Source organism: Dryobates pubescens, chromosome 25 (assembly GCF_014839835.1).
Source record: "Dryobates pubescens isolate bDryPub1 chromosome 25, bDryPub1.pri, whole genome shotgun sequence".
NCBI lineage: Eukaryota > Metazoa > Chordata > Aves > Piciformes > Picidae > Dryobates > Dryobates pubescens.
This window is the reverse complement of record NC_071636.1, coordinates 1360175-1379905: the sequence shown is the minus strand read 5'-3', so window position 1 is coordinate 1379905 and position 19731 is coordinate 1360175. Positions and strand designations below refer to the sequence as shown.

Here is a 19731-nt window from a genome sequence, read left to right as displayed (position 1 = left end):
CCTTCCCCACAGCAGGTGAGGGCCAAGGTCCAGCTCAGCAGCACCTCTGGGAGGTCCCTGTGGCTCAGCCCCACTGCAGGCCGGGGGGGATGGGCCACCCCCCGGGCGGGGGGGCCCGCAGGGACGGGGGCAGATCCTGCAGGGGGGGCCAGCCCGGTGGGTACTGGAAAGGTGCTGGTTTCTCAGGCAGAGCGCTGCAGAGGGGGAGAGGGATGGCACAGAGGTGAGTCAGGGCTGACTCAGTTTGGTGTCCTTGTGCCCCTCTGCTAGCCCCCAAAGCAGGGGGCAGCCAGCAGAGCAGGGTTTGGCTGTCCATGAGCAGGTGGTTTCTCCCCCTCCCCAAATCCAACAGCAGAGCTGCTGCATGACCACCCCCAGCCCATTCCAGCAGCTGATGCCTGCTCACACTGCACATGCTATGGGAGCACAAGGGGGGGAAGATAGAGTGGGTGAAGCCCCCCAGGGAGGCTGCCCTCCTTTCCCTCCCCCTCCCTTCCAGATGGTGGCAGGTGAGGCATGGGGCTGGATGTGGAGCTGGCAGCAGGGCTGGCAGTAGGGCTGGCAGCAGGGCTGGCAGCATGGCTGGGAGCAGGGCTGGCCCCAGGGCTGGCCGCAGGGCTGGCAGCAGGGCTGGGAGCAGGGCTGGGAGCAGGGCTGGCCCCAGGGCTGGCAGCAGGGCTGGCAGCAGGGCTGGCCCCAGGGCTGGCCCCAGGGCTGGCCCCAGGGCTGGGAGCAGGGCTGGCCGCAGGGCTGGCCCCAGGGCTGGCAGCAGGGCCGGCCCTGTCCCCCTGCTATCCAGCCCCAGCCACTCAGCACTCTGCAGACAGCTGAGCTGTGAGAACAACCAGCAGCCAGCAGCTGTTTCCTTCCCAGCAGCCCCCAGCCCGAGGCAGCTGTGAACTCTTCCCAAAGGCCAAGGAGCCCTCGGAAGCAGCAGGGCTGCCAAAGCGCTGGGGGCGTTGCAGGAGCCCCCTTCAGCAGAGGCAAGAGGCTTCCTCCTGCCTGTCAGACACTCCGTCTCTGCCTCTCTCTCCTCCCAGTTCAGGGGTGGAGGCTGCTGGGAAGACCACAGCTGCCTGGGGAAGCACAGAAGTGCAAAGGGTCCTTTGTGTCCAGCTGAAGGAAGCTCTTGGCCCCGGGGCAGGTTTAGATTCGCGGGCAGTGCGCCTTGCCCATTAATTCCTGAGCACAGGAAACTCATTTGTTCTTCAGCCCGAGCCCTGACAGCAGCTTCCCAGGCCTCTACCTCCCATCCTGATGAATCTTTTTAATTGTTATGCCAGAAGAAATCCAATCAGGGCTCCTTTACATAATGCTCAGGAGCAGCAGCACCCTCCTCCCCCTGCAGGGCCCAGAGGTGGCCCCAAGCCAGCGCCGGGAGCGAGTGCAGCCTCTTGCAGGCAGCTCCCACAGAGCAAAGTCACCCGGGCTGACATTCAGCCCCCCGGGGGGGGCCTCTGCGGGGCTGAGGAGGGGACCGGGCTGCTGGGACACCCCCAGCCCCCTCCTGGGCAGCAGGGGAGCCCTGCAGCAGCAGTGGGGTGGGCAGCAGGCAGGGCATGGGCAAGGAGGCACAGGGCAGGTATCAATGAAGGAGCTGCAGGCTGAGCATCAGAATCAACCCAGAGGGAGGCTGCTGCCTGGGTCCTCAGGCCCCTGGGGTCTCCTAAGATCCAAGCTCTGGCAGAGGCTTCCAGCTGGAGCGTTCAGAAAGGCCACCCCCCCGGGGATGCTCTGGTGCTCAGCATTAATGGGATCCCCTCCCCTCCCCACTCCCAGGCTCAGGAAGCCTGCAGGATCTCTCTGGGGCCTCAGAGCCCTGTGTGGTGGAGCCCCAGCAGCACAGCCACAGCACCGACAGCTCCGTGTCCCTCGGCACTCAGGTTCAGCATCAGTCACGGCCTGGCAGAGCTCTGCTGCTCAGAGAGCTCCACCCAGCCCCAGCCCAGCTCTCCAGAGTGCAGTGGCAAACTCTGGCTCTGCAATAGCCACCGGGTGGGGGCTTCCCACCAAAGTTTGTCCCCTGGAGCCCAGCCTGGCTGGGAGAGCAGCTGCACCGTGGGGCTGATTCAGGGGACAGCTGGAAGTGCCAGGGAGGGCTGCTGGCAGCTTTCAGTGCTGAAAGGAGCTTACAAGAAAGCTGGAGAGGACTTCTTACAAGGGCTTGTAGGTGACAGGACAAGGGGTGATGGCTTTACATGGAGAGGTTTGGATCAGGCTGAGGGTGGTGAGACACTGGCCCAAGCTTCCCAGAGAGGTGGGAGGTGGAACCACCTCTGGGAGACTCCCTGGAACCACTCCAGGTCAGGCTGTCTGGGGCTGTGATCAACCTGCTCCAGTTGCTGGCTGCAGGGGGGTCAGGTTGGATGAGCTCTAAAGGCTCCTTCCAACCCAAACCACTCTGTGCAGTGGTTCTGTGCAGTGCTACACCTCAGCCAAGGTAGCTCCTGGCCCCAAGGCCACTGCTGCTCCAGCATGGTGCTCTCTTGGCACTGTGGAGGGCTTGGAAACATCCCAAGGCAGCAGCTCCACCTGCCAGGTCTCCTGCTAGAAAAGCCCCAGCAAGGCAGGGACACAAACCTGGCTCCACTCACAGGCTGGGGCTCAACTCAGCACTAACTTCCTCACGTTCTGGGAGAGCACACATCCAAGACCTCTTCCATCCCAGCCTGAGTCCCTCCTACACACTGCTGCCAGAGAAGACAGAGGTGGAGCTGGGTCTCCAGCATCTCCTTTGGGAGCTGGCTGCCCTCCACAGCACTTTCTCTGCTGTTTTGTGCAGGCCAATGAATGGTCTTTACTCACATCAGCAGCCAGGCAAGCCAGCCCCTGGGCAGGTCACCATCCCTCAGACCCTGCCAGAGGGACCTCAAGGCCTGCAGAAGGGAGATGCTTCAAAGCATCTGCAGGAGGAACATGGACTCCCCAGGCACCAGGAGCACAGGGACCTTCCCCAGCAAGGCAAAACAACTGTGGCAGACAAAGGCAAAACACAGAGATGCACAGTGCTGGGGCTGGAGAGAACAAGGGCAGAAGGGAAATGCCAGGGAGGGCAGCTGGCAAGGCCAGATAGGGGAGGAGAAGCTTTGACTAGCTGGGGCTTGGCTGCTGTGGCAGATGGTTGCTGGGCCTGCATGGAGAGAGGGGCTGGGCAGAAAGCAAGAGCTCTACAAATCCCAGCTCTTGTGCAGCTTGGGAAGCAGCAGGGACCAAGTGGTGCTGAAGTCCTGGAGATGCCTCTGGGTGTGGTGATGGCTGTCTTCTGGAAGAGATGTTCAGTCTGGAGAAGAGAAGGCTCCCAGGAGACCTTCTTGTGGCCTGCCAGGATCTGCAGGGGGCTCCAAGAAAGCTGGGGAGGGACTTTGGAGGGTGTCAGGGAGGGATAGGACTGGGGGGGATGGAGCAGAACTAGAAGTGGGGAGATGGAGATTGGCTGTGAGGAAGAAGTTGTTGCCCATGAGGGTGGTGAGAGCCTGGCACAGGCTGCCCAGGGAGGTGGTGGCAGCCTCCTGCCTGGAGGTGTTTGCAGCCAGGCTGGAGGTGGCTGTGAGCAACCTGCTGTGGTGTGAGGTGTCCCTGCCCAGGGCAGGGGGTTGGGGCTGGCTGAGCCTTGAGCTCCCTTCCAACCCTGACAATTCTGTGTTTCTACCCCAAGATGCAGATGATCTACCCCAAGACCAAGGGATTCAAGGGCAGGACAGGGCTAAATGGGACATGTGAAGGGTAGAGGGGTGGCAGAAGGTCACAGCTGTTGGTGAGCAGCTGGCTGAGGGCAGCGAGGCTGATGGATGGAGCACACAGAAGCACTGAGCCCAGACAAGCAGCAGAAGGAAGATCCTGCCCAGCCCAAACAACAGAGGGAGGAGAGGAGCAAAGAGAAGAGGAACAGAAGCGAGCCTGGCTGCTGCCCAGGTGCCAGCCCATTAAGCCTGCGGCACAGTCAGGTGAGTGAGGAAGCAGCAGGCAGCGGCAGGCGCCCAGAGCACAGCAACTGCTGCCAGGAGGAGCTGATCCCAGCCTCCCCCTGCCAGGGACTGGCAGAGATGTGCAGGCAGAGGATGGGGAAGCTGGCAACAGATGAGACTGGGCTCTTGCTGCCCCATTCCAGGCGTCAGGAAGTCAGCGAGGGGGTGGCACTGTCCCTCCAGACACAGCCCGGGAGCACCGAGCCCTCTGCTTGCCTCCCCCAGGGCAGCTGCTGCAGGCAGCAAGGCCTGGCTGGTCCTCCAGGAACAGAGGATGCCCTCTGTGATGTGGGCATGCAGGAGTGTAGTCTGTAGAGTCTGCCAAGAGCAGGCAGTGCTGGCAGGGCAAGTGTTAAATGGGGTCCCATCCAGTTGGATCCCCCCTGCAGTGCTGGGGCAGCTCTGAGGTGCTCAGCACAGCCAGGGACCTGTTGGAGCAGGGCCAGAGGAGGCCACAGCAATGCTGGCAGGGCTGGAAGCCCTCTGCTGGGAGGCCAGGCTGAGAGAGGTGGGCTTGGGCAGCCTGGAGAAGAGAAGGCTCCAGGGAGACCTTCTGGTGGCCTTGCAGTGCTGAGAGGGCTGCTCAGAAAGCTGGGGACAGGCTTCTGAGCAGGGGCTGCTGTGCCAGGACAAGAGGTGATGGTTTGGAACTGAAAGAGGGAGATTCAGCCTGGAGAGAAGGAGGAAATGTTTGCCACTGAGGGTGCTGAGAGCCTGCCCAGGCTGCCCAGAGAGGTGGGAGATGCCCCTTGCCTGGCAGCATTCCAGATGAGGTTGTCTGGGGCTGTGAGCAACCTGCTCTGGTTGCAGCTGTCCCTGCTGGCTGCAGGGGGCTTGGACTAGATGACTTTTGAAGGTCACTTCCAACCCAAGCCATTCAATGATCCTGTGATCACCTGCACCTCCTCCTGCCTTACTCACACAGGGCCCTCTGCATCATGCAGGCCAGGAGCAGCATCCAGCACCCAGCCCTCACACAGACACTCTCCAGCCACCAGTACCTGTTACTCTGAGTGGCACTCAGTCTCTTTGCTCTCTTCTCCAGCCAGTCCTCAATGGTGCCAGGTGGGACATCTGCTCCCTCCTGCTGCAGCTCCTTCAATCTCTGCTCCCCTGGATGAGAGAGAGAGGGAGGGAGAAGGAGAGAGGCTGATCAGGCTCTTGCTGCAATCCTTTCACTCCATTAAACCTGCTGCTCATAACCCTGCAGAGTTTCTTACAGTGGAGAGTTTGCCACTTGCCTGTGGGGGCCCCTCCTCCTCCTCCTCCTCCTCCTCCTCCTCCACCACCACTCTCCCCCTGCCATCTGATGCTTGGCCTCCTGACTGCTGACAGCTCCAGCCAGCCAGAGCCAGGGACAAGAGCTAAGCTGGCAAGCATGGCTGCAGCTTGGGCTCTTCACTGAGGGGAGCCTGACGTCTCCCCCGGGCAGACTGTCCTCACTCTGGCCTCCAGCAGCCTCTGCTGGCCCTCAGCACTTTCCAGAGACGTGTCCCTCCCCCTGGCAGCAGGGACTGTGCCACTCTGCCTGCCAGGGTGAGTGGCAGGGACGTCTGTCCTGATCGATGCAGGCTTGGCAGGCTGCGAGTCTGTGAGCGTGCAGCAGGGGGAGGGGACCCGAGATGCTGTCAGGGCTGCTCAGGGCACCCCCAGTGGGATGCGTCCGCGGCTCAGGGCAGGAGGACCTCACCCAGCCCGGGGGCAAAAGCAGAGCAGGTCACGGGGAGCGGGGGGAGGAGCAGGATCCTGCATCTGCTCACAAAGTTCGGTAGGAACAAGGCAGCACCTGCAGGAGAGGTGCAGGGACAGGGCAGCCTGAGGGCCTTGCAGCCCCTCTGCCCCCTCGGGTGGGGCTGCGTGGGGCAGATGCCTGCAGGCAGCTCCCCTGCAGCTCTGTGCTCGCCGGGCAGCAGCACGGAGCCCAGCGCCGCTCAGTCACTGCCCCCGGGCAGAAATCAGCGGCTGCCCAGCTAGCAGAGCTCCCCAGTGCCCCTGGGCAGCGGTGCCAAGGCAGGGAGGGAGGTGAGCGGCGGGCAGGGCGCAGCAGGAGTCCTTGACACGCACTCCAGAGCCGCCCCCCTGCCCGCGCGGCGGGCAGGGCGCTGAGGAGATGCTCCGAGCCATTGGCTCTCCAGCCCAGTGGAAAGTTCCCACCCGACAGACAAGGCAACGTGATTCTGTGCAAAGCAAACACCGGGGAGGAAGCCGAGGTCGTCCTCCTTCACCCTGCTCGTCCCAGCCCGGGGGGACCCCGATCCCGCCGGGCGCTGCCGGCGGCGCCAGCCCGGCTCAGCCGGGAGGGCTGCCCCGCGGCCACCCCAGCAGCTGTCACCTGCGGAAGGCAAATGTTGGACATTTGCAGACAGGGTGTGAAATGAACACTGCTCGGGCAGAGTGAAGGATCACTTCATCCTCGTGGTGGCAACCAATTATTCATCTGCCTGTTGAATATTAATGAGGATGGCAGCGGCTGCACCAGCAGCGGCCCGAGAGGGATCGTTTGTCATCCAGCCCTCTTCATCTGCCGCCGGGGCTGGGGGGTGACCATGTACTCGCTCCCACCACAAAGACACCCTGCCGTGCTCCTGCTGCCCAGGTGCTGCCCTGCAGCCCGGCGGTAAGGCTGCAGCCGGAGGCAGGGCTGCTCACACCTCCCGCGGCTGCTCCCAAGGAGCAAAGCTCCAGCAGAGCTCTTTGGGGGCAAGCCACCAGCCTGGGCCCAGGCAGGGCCCTGGGGAGGCAAGCAGCTCAGCCTGCTGAGCTGGGCACTGCTCAGGAGAGCTGAACTAAGCTCCCAGTTCAGAGTTCCCTGTCTGATCACAGCCACTTTATTTCCCTGTCTTCCAGGCTGGCTGAGGAGGAACCTTTTAGGCAGGTGTCTGTTTTGGGCAGGCTCTGCAGGCCAGAGCTGCTCTGGCTGAGCAGAGGGCTGGAGCACCTCTGCTGTGAGGCCAGGCTCAGAGAGTTGGGGCTGTTCAGCCTGGAGCAGAGAAGGCTCCAGGGAGACCTTAGAGCAGCCTTCCAGTGCCTGAAGGGAGCTACAGGAGGGCTGGAGAGGGCCTTGTGGCAAGGCATGGAGTGACAGGGCAGGGGCCATGGCTTCAGACTGGGAGAAGCTGAACTGAGATTAGACATGAAGAAGAAATCCTTCCCCATGAGGGTGGTGAGGCACTGGGAGAGGTTGCACAGAGGAGCTGGGGAGGCTGCAGGCCTGGAAGTGTTCAGAGGCAGGTTGGATGGGGCCTTGAGCAGGGTGCTGTAGCAGCAGGTGTCCCTGGCCATGGCAGGGGGATTGGACCTAGGTGACCTTTAAGGTCCCTTCCAGCCCAAAGCATTCTATGATTCTCCACCTATTGAGCACCTGGACTCATCCCATCTCAGCAGTGGTTGTGACAAGCTTCAATGAGGCAGGGAAGAACATCACAGAGAGAAATTCTCCCACCTCTACCTACCACCAAGATTTCCTTCTCATCCACTCCAAGCCTCCACACAGCACAGACCAAAAACTGCCCCAAGGCCACTGGCCCAGGAGCTGGGGGGAGCCCAGGGACTTGAGCAGCCACAACTCACTGTCTTGTCCAGGAAAGGTCACTGCTTTTGCTGGAGCAACTCCAGACTCATGCTGGTCTTCACGAAGCCCCAGGTGTCCAGACCAGAAAGCCATGCAGGTGGCTCCCTGCTCATGGAGCTCCATCCATTACTGCTCCAAAGCAGTCCAGCCTCGGGCTGAGCAGTGAGGCTCTGCCCACCTCAACACATGCCCATCCCAAAGGCAGATCCCTGTGTCTCTGGAGCACACACAGCCCAGCCAAGAACCCCCAAGACCCCCAGGAGAGGGGAAACACCTCCTGAATGTCAGCAGGGACTGAGGTGTAATCACAGCCAGTCACAGCCCCCCTCCTCCTCCTCACACCTGGGTGTGCAGCCAGCCAGGCTGCTGCAGCATGGCAGGTGTGAAGGTGCTTCCCTCCCTCCTCCTTCCCACTGGGGTGTTTGCTTCAAAGCCTAATTACAGCCAATTAAAGGAAGGGCTGCAGTCATGAAGTGCCTGCTTAATGATGCTGGAGGAGGAGGTCAGGTTTATTCTCTCTCCCCAAGTGCTTCTCCCATGAGTTTTCTTCCACTACAGGACATGAGGTGCAGCCAGCAGCACCAGGCAGGTCACCCAGCAAAGGGATTCAGATGGAATCCCTCAGCTCCCTCCCTGGGCAGGAGATGTGGCAGCCCAAACTCCCCCAGAGCACACAACAGCAGCAGACAAGAAATGAACTGGTGACCAACAGCCCAGGGAGGGGATTCTGCCCCTCTGCTCTGCTCAGACCCCACCTGGAGCACTGCATCCAGTTCTGGTGCCTCCAGCACAAGGAGGACCTGGAGCTGCTGGAGGGGGTCCAGAGGAGGCCACAAGGATGATCTTGGGCTGCAGAACCTCCACTAGAAGGACAGGCTGGGAGGGTTAGGGCTGTTCAGTCTGGAGAAGGCTCCAGGGAGACCTTAGAGCAGCCTTCCAGTACCTGAAGGGGCTACAGGAGAGCTGGGGAGGGACCTCTTACAAAGGCTTGTGGTGACAGGATGAGGGGCAATGGATTGAAGCTGGAGGAAGATTGTGACTGGAGAGCAGGAAGAAATTGTTTGCAGTGAGGCTGGGGAGACTCTGGCACAGGCTGCCCAGGGAGGCTGTGGACGTCCCCGCCCTGGAGCTGTTCAAAGCCAGGCTGGATGAGGCCTGGAGCAACCTGGGCTAGAGGGGAGGTGTCCCTGCCCATGGCAGGGGGGTTGGAACTAGATATCTTCAGGGTCCCCTTCCAACCCAACCCCTTCCATGAGCCTGCCGGGGCCCTGCCACAGGAGCAGCCGCAGCGGTCAGCGCCGGCAGCGCAGGGGCAGCAGCCGCCCGCGGGCGCGCTGCCTGTGCTGCTCCTTGCTGAGCGAAGCTGGTTGGGCACAGGCTCCCCTGGCAGCCTCCCCTGCACCCCTTCCATCGCAGGGATTTACTGCACACGTCCACCCCGCGCTGCCCCGGGCCTCCCCCCGGCGGCTGCGGCTGGCGGCGGCCGCGGGGCCGCGCCGCCCGCGCTCGGGAGCGCCGCGGGTCAGCAGGGAGCCAATAAGTTTGAGTAAGAAGGCAGTAATTTGACAGTGACTGCTCCTGCCACCACTGCACTTAAAATGACAGCCTGGAAGCGTTGTGCTGATGAATGATGCAGCAGATGCAGAAGATGAATGCTCGGCTGCGGCAGCAGCTGGGAAGAGGCCTCCCTCCCCGCCCAAGGTGGGGACTCCACAGGCCGCGGCGCCGCTGGAGCCAAACTAGGACAGGCTCCGAGCTGCTGCCCAGCTGCACAGTGCCCAGAGATGCTCCTGCTGCACCCACGAGGCTGGCATGCAGCAGGGTGAGCTCTCTGCCTTGGGAAGGCCAGAGGTTAAGGATAACCTTTTTCCTCAGGGAGCAACCGAAGAGGGATCCAGGGACAGGGTCAACATCTACATCACTCTGCTGCTGCGACCCCACCTGGAGCACTGCACCCCGGTTCTGGTGCCCCCAGCACAGGAAGGATGTGGAACTGTTGGAGAGGGTGCAGAGGGGGCCATGAAGATGATCAGACTGCTGGAGAACCCCCCTCTGTGGGGCCAGGCTGGGAGAGTTGGGGCTGTTCAGCCTGGAGAAGAGAAGGCTCCAGAGACACCTTGGAGGAGCCTGCTGGTACCCAAGGGGGGGCTACAGGAGAGCTGGGGAAGGACTTCTGACAAGGGCTTGGAGTGACAGGATGAGGAGCAATGGATTGAAGCTTGAGGAGGGCAGATTGAGACTGGAGATGAGGAAGAAATTCTTTGCAGGGAGGGTGGTGAGAGACTGGCACAGGCTGCCCAGGGAGGCTGCGGCTGCCCCTCCCTGGAGGTGTTGGACTGGATGATCTCTGGAGGTCCCTTCCACTCACCACCATGCTGGGATGCAGGGGTTCTTCCCTCCAAGCTCTCTGTGGGCTGAGCTGATCCAGGTTGGAGGTCTGTGTGCTGCTGAGGCTGCTGGCTGTGCCCACAGAGGATTTCCATGCCACAGCACCAGAGGGGAGCAGGATTTAAGGCCAGGAGCGGGCGCTCGCGCCGGAGCGGCCGAGGCGAGGAGGAGGCACCCTGCCCCTGCTCCTGCAAGCCTAATTGCTTAATTAAATGTTTGACTTGGTAATACAAATGCAAGGTTTCCAAGTGGTCTCCCAGGAATCAGCCCTTTCACCAGCCAATTCTCCACTTCCACCTGACCCAGCTGACAGGAGTCAATATCCAGTAACAAGTGTAATTGGCAGAGCAAGCCGCCCGAGCGCCGAGCTTCCCCCTGCCGCTCCGCTCCAGGGAGCTCTCACCTCCCCTGCAATCAGCAGCAGCCTCTGGTGACTACAACAGCTACAGGCTGCTGCAAACAGCCTGCCAGGAGCCCAGCACTGAAAGCCTGCAGCAGGGAAGGGTGAGGAAGAGCCTGAGCAGGGCTGGCTGGAGCTCTCCTCTCCGGAGCACTCCGCCGAGCTGGGTTTTATTGACTGCCAGCGCTGCGCCGCGATTGATTCACAGCCACCTTGGGGACTCTCAGACTGACTCAGCAACGTGAGGACTGAACAGTTCTGGAGAGCTGCCTCCTGCCTGGGCTCCCCAGAGCCTTGCCTCCCCAGGCTGGGCCCTCAGGAGGCCAGCAGGGAGGCTGTAGCCGTGCACACCCCACGTGCGATGCGCAGGCGTGCACGTACACCCACACTGGGTCCAGTTCGGGGCTCCCCAGCTCAAGAGAGACAGGGAACTGCTGGAGGGAGCCCAGGGGAGGCTCCAAAGCTGCTGAGGGGACTGGAGCCTCTCTGTGAGGAGGAAAGGCTGAGAACCCTGGGGCTGAGCAGCCTGGAGAAGAGAAGCCTGAGAGAGGATCTGATCAATGCTCAGCAAGAGATAAAGGGCAAGAGGCTGGGGGCAGACTCTGCTCAGTGGTGCCCAGGGACAGCACAAGGGGCAATGGGCACAAACTGGAACCCAGGAGGTTCCCTCTGAAGAGGAGGAGAAAGCTGTTTGGTGTGAGGGTGCTGGAGCCTGGAGCAGGCTGCCCAGAGAGGTTGTGGAGTCTCCTGGTGTGGAGAGCTTCCAACCCCTGCTGGGCACTGTGCTGTGGGCAAGCTGCTGTGGGAGCCCTGCTGGAGCAGGGGGCTGGAGAGGTCCCTTCCAACTCCACCATGCTGGGGTTCTGCAATACTCTCAACACAACTGGAGGTGGTCCTGAGCATCCTGCTCAAGCTTATTCTGCTTTGAGTAAGGCAGGGTTGGGACCAGACCATCCCCAGGGGAGACCTCAACCAGTCCACAAGTTCTCACCAGCACCTCAGCCACATTCTCTCTAAGCACTGAAGTCATGAATCCTGCAGAGAAAGCAGAGCAAGGAGGTGGTGCTCCTGGAAGGACCATGTTCAAAAGTGCCCTGCAGCAGGGGAGCAGCTACCACTCACTCCCTGCCCAGACCCCAGTCTCACCCAGACAGACATGAGCAGAGGCTCTGGGGGTCCAGCTCCCCACATTCTCCCCTCAGGACAGCAGGTTAGCTTCCCAAGAGATGAAGCAGCAGCTCCCTGGCAAGAGCAGGGGGTGGGGTAAGTGCAGGCCGCACATGGAAGGGGAAATGATGTAGCAGTGCCCTCTGCTGCTGACAGCTCTCATTCCCTGACCCAACAGAACCCCAAGGGCTCCCAAAGCCCACTCTGCTTGCTGCAAAGCTCAGCCCTGGCGTTGTGCCTGTGCCAGCAGAGCAGGAGCAGAGAGAAACTGCAGCACTTGCAGGCCTGCCCCAGGCTCCTGGCACACGGGGAGGCTGTGGGAGGGATCCACAGCAGGCAGGGGCAGCGAGGGACCGCAGGCGCTCACCGCACAGCCCCTCACACCCAGCCCAGGCTGCTGCAGCAGCTCCCCCTCCACAGAGAGCCCCCACCAGCTGCTTTCTGCTTGGAGGACTCACCCTGAACCTGGGCACTCAGCTTCTCCAGATCCTGCTCTGTCATGTGGGAAAATCTGCAGTTGGAGCCAAAGTCACACTGGCCTGGAAGGAAAAGCCACGGAGAGGGATGGCAGAGGCACGGCCCTGCCCTCGGTGCCATGCCGACCCCAGGCCCCCCACCCCTGCTCACTGGGCACACAGGCCCCAGCCCTCCAGCCCCTCTGGGACAAAGACACATGCCAGAGCTCTCCAGAAGGGCCTGGGGCTGGCTCAGGACTCACCTGTTTGTAGGAACTTCCTGCAGGGCTTCTTGGTTTGCTCCTCCTGCAGGATGGCAGCAGCGTCTGGGGAGGCAGGGACACAGGAGGCTGCAGGTCTCCTTCAGAGCAGCTCCCCTCCTGCTGAGGGCCCAGGCAGCCCAGCTGCCTGCTGGGAAGCCTTTGGACACCACAACCAGGAACTCAAGCCACAAACTGCCCAGGGAGGCTGTGGCTGCCCCCTCCCTGGAGGGGTTCAAAGCCAGGCTGGGCAAGGCCTTGAGCACCTGGGCTGGTGGAAGGTGTCTCTGCCCCTGCAGGGGGGGTAGAACTAGAGGATCTTTAGGGTTTCTTCCAACACAAACCATTCTATGACTGATGACTTGGGACACTGTCACTTAGCAGTCCCTGTTTGCACCTCTGGCTTCAGCTTTCCACTGGCTTGCAAACATCAGCTCCTCGGCTTTCTGCTCCGTGCTTCCTCCCCATGCCAGCAGGGGAAAGGAAGAGCTCTGCAGGGCTCCTGAGCAGCTGAGGCAGAGCAGGCAGGCTCACAGAGCTGACAGAACAGAGCCCAGTGCTGAGCTCCAGTGGACACCACTGAAACGTGTCCAGTGCTGGGCTCCCCACTGCAAGGCAGACAGGGAACTACTGCAGGGAGTGCAGTGGAGGCTCCAAAGCTGCTGAGGGGCCTGGAGCAGCTCTGTGAGGAGCAAAGGCTGAGAGCCCTGGGGCTGAGAGCCTGCAGAAGAGCAGCCCCAGAGGGGATCTTCTCCAGGCCCTCTCCAGCTCTCTTGTAGCCCCCTCCAAATACTGGGAGGCTGCCAGAAGGTCTGCCCAGAGCCTCCTCTTCTCCAGGCTGAGCAAGCCCAGCTCCCAGCCTGGCCTCACAGAGATGCTCCAGCCTTCTGATTAAGCCAGATCAACTCTGGCCTGCAGAAGGCACCTACCTCACCTTCAGAAACCATGACTCACTGTGTCCTCTCAGCTCTCCTGCCTCAGGTTGGCTCATGGTGCCAAGAGAGTCTTCCCTGCAGCTCCTCTTCTCACCAATAGCCTCCCTCCCTCTTCCACCTCATTCTGAGTCCCAGCTGATGTCTCCAGTTTGCCCTTCCTGCACCCACAGGAAGGTTTTGCCTCTGGGGCTTTGACAGCAGCAGCAGAGGGCACTGGCACAGTCTGGATCAGAGCTGACTCATTGGATCTGCTCCCCCCCATCCCCCCCAACACCTCCCCAGCCCCAGGGAGGGAGAGGCAGGCTGCTGGTGGTACCCACCTCGGAAGAGGTCATACCAGAGCCTCTTAGCCCTGAGGTGCTGCACTCCATTGAGGTGTTTCTTCCTGTTGTGAAGGTTGTCCTGGAAGGACCTGTCACAGTAGTCACAGAAGTATCTTTTCCCCATCCCTCTCTCAGCCTGGGAAGGCTCAGGCAGATCCTCAGTGCCCAGCCATGCCTGCCCTGGGGATGGAAGAGCCAAGATTTGCAGCACCTGCTTCCAAAGAGCTCAAATCATTTAGGGCTGGCAGACAGACTGCATGTTCTTGTCCACCACAGCCTGGAGGGGCAGCACCTGCTCCATCTGCACTGAACAGGCTTGGGTCTCCAGTCCTTACCTCTGTTACCCAAACCAACATCATCTCTGCTGGGAGGAACCCCCAGACAGAGAGCCCTCAGAGCCAACAGCTCCCAGCCCCCACCTGCACCGAGGAAGGTGCAGCAGAACCCATCCCAGGTGCAGGCAGGAGCTGGAGGTCCATGCCACAGCCTCTTTAGCCACAGCCAGCCTCACATCCATCTGTGTAAGGAAGAAGCTCAGCAGGATGTCTGCTCCACCACACAGCACTTTGCCATCCCAGCAGCCAGGAGGAATGGACCCTCAGCTCCACTGAAAGCAGCCTGGGGGTGCCTGGAGCTCCTCCTCCCACTGGCAGAGGGGCTCTCCACAAGTCATTTGCAGCCTGGAGACTCTGCTGGGCACTGCCAGGAAGGAACAGCACAAAACTTGGGTGCTCTCATCAGTGCTGGGGCCAGATCAGCCCAGAGCTTAACAGGGCAGATGGAGCTGGGAGGAGTGCAGCTCTCTTGCCACCCACTGTCCCTTCTGGAGGTGTGACAGACACCCTGGATTGCTGGTAGCTCTCCTGAGTGATACAAAGGCACCTGGTAAATGCCACAGATGGATGGAGTGGGAGATAAACTCCACAAGCAATTCTCCAGGTTTTGACACCTTGACAGCCAAAGGCATTTAGGAACTGGCAGGGAGAGCAGCAGGAGAGATGAGGATTCTGCAGCTGAAGCAGGGCAGGAGCCACCACAGCCTCCCTGCCAGCCCTGGGACCAGCAGCAGACCCCTCAGCACTGCACCCTGGAGGCTCTGCCCAGCACCTGATGGGCAGCCCTGCCAAGATCCCACCCTGAGAGCTGCTCTTCAACATTCAGCCCCTGGAAATCACCCAGGCCTCACACCACAACTGACCTCCTTCAAACCACAAAGCTCCTCTGACTTGGCTTCAACAGGGGAGGAATGACTCCTTGTACCAGTAGAGGTGAGGGGTGACCTGCTGGGCAGAGGAGCCCCCCCAGGGCAAGAGGAGCCCCCCCCCCCCCAGGGCAAGAGGAGCCCCCCCCCCCAGGGCAAGAGGAGCCCCCCCCCCCTCCCCCCCAGGGCAAGAGGAGCCCCCTGCTCCTGGGAGTGCTGGGGGAATGAAGTGCCCACGAGCCAGCACTGTGCCCTCATGGCCAAGGAAGCCCACAGGGAAGTGTAACCTGCAGGTCAAGGGAGGTTCTCCTGCCCCTCTGCTCTGCCCCACTGAGACTGCACCTGCAGTCCTGGGTTCAGCTCTGCCCCTGCCCAGTTCCAGAGGGACAGGGAACTGCTGGAGAGAGTCCAGGGCCTGGAGCAGCTCTGTGAGGAGGAAAGGCTGAGGGACCAGAGCCCATTGAGACTGGAGAAGAGCAGCCCCAGAGGGGATCTGATCAGTGCTCAGCAAGAGACAAAGGGCAAGAGGCTGGGGCTGGGCTCTGCTCAGTGGTGCCCAGGGACAGCACAAGGGGCAGAGGGCACAAACTGGAAGCCAGGAGGTTCCATCTGAACAGAAGGAGAAACTCCTTTGGTGTGAGGCTGCTGGAGGCCTGGAGCAGGCTGCCCAGGGAGGTTGTGGAGTCTCTCTCTCTGCAGATTCCAGCCCCACCTGGCTGCTGTGCTGCTGGGGGTGCCCTAGCAGGGGGCTGGAGTGGATGATCTCCAGAGCTCCCTTCCAGCCCTCACCCTGCTGGGATTCTCAAGGTGAAGCACCTTGTTAGCTGCTGATCAGCCTCAGCTCTGCTTCACTGGGGACACAGACCTGGCTCCTGCCTGGAACAGTTCAGCTCTGCAACCACCCTGCTCCAGCCCAGGAAGCCAACCCCAAGTGCTGCCTACTGAACACGAAGCCATCATTCCCCCCCAGGGCTCTGCAGCAGGCCTGGCAGGCAGCTCTGCTGCACTGTGGTGGGGCTGGGAAGCCAGGGGCAATGCTCTCACACCACTGGCAGGCTCTGCTGTGGGTTTCATGGCCTGAAGAGCCTCCCCCTGCACATCCTCTGCCACCACCCCCTGGAGCTTCTGCTAACATAAAAGCTTCCTGCTTCAGCTGCTGCCTCCTGCCCTCCAGCTCTGCAGAAGCAGCTGCTGGGACTGGGGAGAAGAGAGGAGGCTCTGCAGTGGTCCCACACAGGGCTCCCCAGCTCTGCCTGGGAGTTGTGCCTGCAGAGGCCCAGCAGCAGCCAGCCTTTGATATCAGCTTCCAAACTTCTCCCCTCCCCACCGCGGCAGCAGGAAGGGCAGAGGCTGCTCCCCGCTGCCCCTGCCCCGGGGCAGAAAGCTCTCAGGCAGCTGAGGCACAGCTCCCAGATCCTCCCATGGCAGGGCAGGAAGGGAATCAGAGAGCGATTGGGGTTGAAAGGGACCTCTAAAGCTCACCCAGCCCAAGCCCCCTGCAGCCAGCAGGGACAGCTGCAGCCAGAGCAGGCTGCTCACAGCCCCAGCCAGCCTCACCTGCAGGGGTTCCAGGGACAGGGCAGCTCCCACCTCTCTGGGCAGCCTGGGCCAGGCTCTCCCCACCCTCAGTGCCAAACATTTCCTCCTTCTCTCTGCTCTGAATCTCCCTCTTTCAGCTTCAAACCATCCCCCCTCGTCCCGGCACAGCAGGCCCTGCTCACACCTCTGTCCCCAGCTTTCTGAGCAGCCCTTTCAGCACTGCAAGGCCACCAGAAGGTCTCCCTGGAGCCTCCTCTTCCCCAGGCTGCCCAGCCCCAACTCTTCTCTGGCCTCCCAGCAGAGTTCCATGGCCCTCCTTGTGCTGGGGAAATGAGAAGGCAATGAGAGGAGCAGCAGACTCTGGAGCTCACCCCTCTGAAGAGCACACTGAGCACTCATTTCCATCTCTCTGAGAGCTCAGGCTGGGGGCTAGCAACTCCCAGGAGCAGCTCTCTGCAGTGCTCTGTGCCCAGGCAGGAGGAAGGATCCCATTTCCATCTCCCCAGGCAGCTCAGCCAGTCAACAAGGAGCATTAGCCAGCTGCTAATTAATTCCATCTTGCTCATTATGAAATGAAGTCAATGCAGCTGCTTTCCAAAGGAGCCCTTCAGCTTGGCCCCTGCCTCTTAGGGTCCCCAGCCCCTGACATGCAGCTGAATCCACCCCCCCTGGAGCTGCAGGCAGCCCTGGATGCTCTCAGAAGGGCTTTGCACCAGCTTGAAAGTCTTTGCATGAATCCAATCCCTCCCCCCAACCCCCAGGGCTTCCTATCTTGATGCTTCAAAGTATTAACCAGAAAGGGAACCCCCTGCCATAAGGCTCCAGGAGCAATCCCAGCACCACAGAATGCTTTGGGACAGAACAGAGCTCTTTGAGTCCAGGCCCAGCATTGCCAGGGCACCCCTGAACCAGGTCCCTCAGCACCACAGCTGCATGGCTCTGAAACCCCTCCAGGGATGGGGACTGCACCACTGCCCTGGGCAGCCTGGGCCAGGCCCTGACAACCCTTCTGGGGAAGAAATTGTTCCTCAAGTCCAACCTAAACCTCCCCTGGGGCACCTTGAGGCTATGTCCTCTTGTCCTGTCCCTTGTTCCTTGGGGAAAGAGCCCAAGCCCCAGCTGGCTCCAGCCTCCTTTCACAGGTGAATGTCTCACTGCAGTGTGTTCAGGGACACCGAGCTGGTGTCTCACTCATCCAGCCAAGGTGCTTGGGAAGGCTCCAGGCAGGAGCCCTTCTGCACCATCCTACATTCCACCCTCTCAAACTGCTGCCTGAACCCTCCACGTTGTGCTCTGCCAGCCACAGAGGTTCCTGAGGGCTCCCTGGGGGGTCTCTCACTGATTCCTGCACGATGTGGACAGAGGGAGGAAGGTGACTCAGGCATGGGCACACAGCAGGCTCATTTCTGTCTGCTGCTGCTGCTGTTCTCCATGCTGAACCCTGAGCACCAGCACTGGGCCTCGACCTCCATTGCCCCCAGCCTCGGGGCCACTTTGGCCATCAGACAGATGTGGAGCTAATGAAATCCCAGTGTCAAGCTGCTGACAGCCAGCTGCCAAGTTCAGTGTGCTCATCTCTCCATGGGAACATGTGCAATGCCAGTGGAGGCTGCCAGCACCTTCACAATGACACAGGGACAGGCTGCCTCCTCTTGCACCCCCAGGATTCACAGAGCCCCAGCGTGGGGTGGGGGCTGGAGGAGACCTCTGCAGATCACCCAATCCAACCCCCTGCTGAAGCAGGGCACCCACAGCAGCCTCCCCAGCAGCACAGCAGCCAGGGGGGGTTGGAAGCTCTCCAGAGAAGGAGACTCCACAGCCTCTCTGGGCAGCCTGCTGCAGGCCTCCAGCAGCCTCACACAGGAGAAGTTCCCTGACCACTCCCCACAACCCTCCCCGTGGCAGCAGCCTCTGTGCTCCTGGGGAGAAGGGGCTTTGAGGTAACCCCTAGCAGTTAACTTTGAAACTAACAGCAGAGCTTTCCAAAGGGTAACATCGTTCACAGGAACACACTCAGCACCTCCCAGCCTCTGCAAGGGCTCCCAGCAAAGCTCTGCCTTCCCCCAGATCTCCTCAGCAGCAGCAGCACAGGGAACCAAGCAGGCAGAGCATGTGCTCCTCCTGAGCAGCCAAGACAAATGAAACCACAGAACAAGTGTCACTTGAGGACTGGCTCTGAAATTTAATGGAGATGCTCTTTCAACAACCACCCTGCTAAGGGGCAGCTTCAATTTTGTGATGTGCACAGGGCCCTTTGCCTGCCCTCCCTCTCCAAAGCCAAACCCAGCTCCCATCACTGCTTGAGCTGCCCTGGGGCACCTCTGCCCTCCTTGATGTTAAACAGAACAACAGCCACGAGGGGACAGTGGCAAGCAGGAACAGGAAGGTCTCCACCTCAGTTAAGCCCCGTGGGGCCATGCCATGCTCCTCATGGGACCTCTGAAGCAGCTGTTTGAACATCCACTGGCTTTGAGGAGCCACATTATCCATCTTCTCCTTGGGCTGCACTGATAACTGAGCATTAGGATGAATGCTTTCCCTGAAAGGGTTGTCAAGCCCTGGAACAGGCTGTCCAGGGCAGTGGTGGAGGCAGTCCCTGGAGGGGTTTCAAAGCCGTGGATACATGGTGCTGAGGGACACGGTTCAGTGGTGCCCTGGCAGTGCTGGCTGCGTGCTGGGACTTGATGATCTTAAAGGTCTTTTCCAACCAACAGGATTCTGTGACTCCAGGTTACCCTGATGCTTACAACCACAGAACTGTCAGGCTTAGAAGGGACCTCAAGGCTCAGCCAGCCCCAACCCCCTGCCACAGGCAGGGACACCTCACACCACAGCAGGTTGCTCACAGCCACCTCCAGCCTGGCTGCAAACACCTCCAGGCAGGAGGCTGCCACCACCTCCCTGGGCAGCCTGTGCCAGGCTCTCACCACCCTCCTGGGCAACAACTTCTTCCTCACAGCCAATCTCAATCTCCCCACTTCTAGTTCTGCTCCATCCCCCCCAGTCCTGTCCCTCCCTGACACCCTCCAAAGTCCCTCCCCAGCTTTCCTGCAGCCCCCTGCAGATCCTGGAAGGCCACAGTGAGGTCTCCTGGGAGCCTTCTCCTCTGCAGACTGAACAGCCCCAGCCCCCTCGCACTTGCTGCCCAAACAAGGGAAGCCCCTAGCTGCCCCAGCTCTGCCCGCGGAGCAGAGGGGACACCGACACAACCTCCTCCTCTTCCTCCTCCTCTTCCTCCTCCTTCCCAGGCCACGCCGGCAGCTGCTATCCCACGTCCCCGGCTGCCCCCCGACGCCCCACAGCCGCGAGCAGGGGTTCAGCCAACACGCCCTCTTTTCCTGCGGCCCAGAGGAGGCCTTTCCCGCAGGGGTGTGCGCTACCAAGGCTGCTTTCACCCCAAGGACAAAGGAAACGCAGACTCACCCCCGCCGGGCCCCGGGCCGCGCAGAGCCTGCCCGGAGCGCCGCCTACAGCTCCCAGCAGCCCCCGCGGCTCCCAGCAGCCCCCGCGGCGCCGCCTCGCGCCGC

At 61.2% G+C, this 19731-nt stretch overlaps 1 protein-coding gene across 1 annotated transcript; it reads right to left on the bottom strand.

The window, feature by feature from the left end:
- On the bottom strand, positions 1-13658 carry ZMAT5 (zinc finger matrin-type 5). Its single transcript, XM_009910255.2, has 5 exons — positions 13462-13658; positions 12210-12272; positions 11950-12030; positions 4967-5078; positions 1-194 (listed from the first exon to the last, which is right to left on the bottom strand). The coding sequence occupies exons 1-5, from the start codon at positions 13586-13588 to the stop codon at positions 65-67; spliced, it is 513 nt and encodes a 170-aa protein (XP_009908557.2). The 5' UTR covers positions 13589-13658; the 3' UTR covers positions 1-64.
- Positions 13659-19731: the final 6073 nt, after the last annotated feature.

Excerpts from the sequence above, each read along its gene's own strand:
- ZMAT5 (XM_009910255.2), bottom strand. The coding sequence starts at position 13,588 with ATGGGGAAAAGATACTTCTGTGACTACTGTGACAGGTCCTTCCAGGAC. Across the intron at positions 12,273-13,461 it reads CTGGTATGACCTCTTCCGAG|ACGCTGCTGCCATCCTGCAG; the intron begins GTGGGTACCACC and ends CTGCCTCCCCAG. Across the intron at positions 12,031-12,209 it reads CAGGAAGTTCCTACAAACAG|GCCAGTGTGACTTTGGCTCC; the intron begins GTGAGTCCTGAG and ends TTTTCCTTCCAG.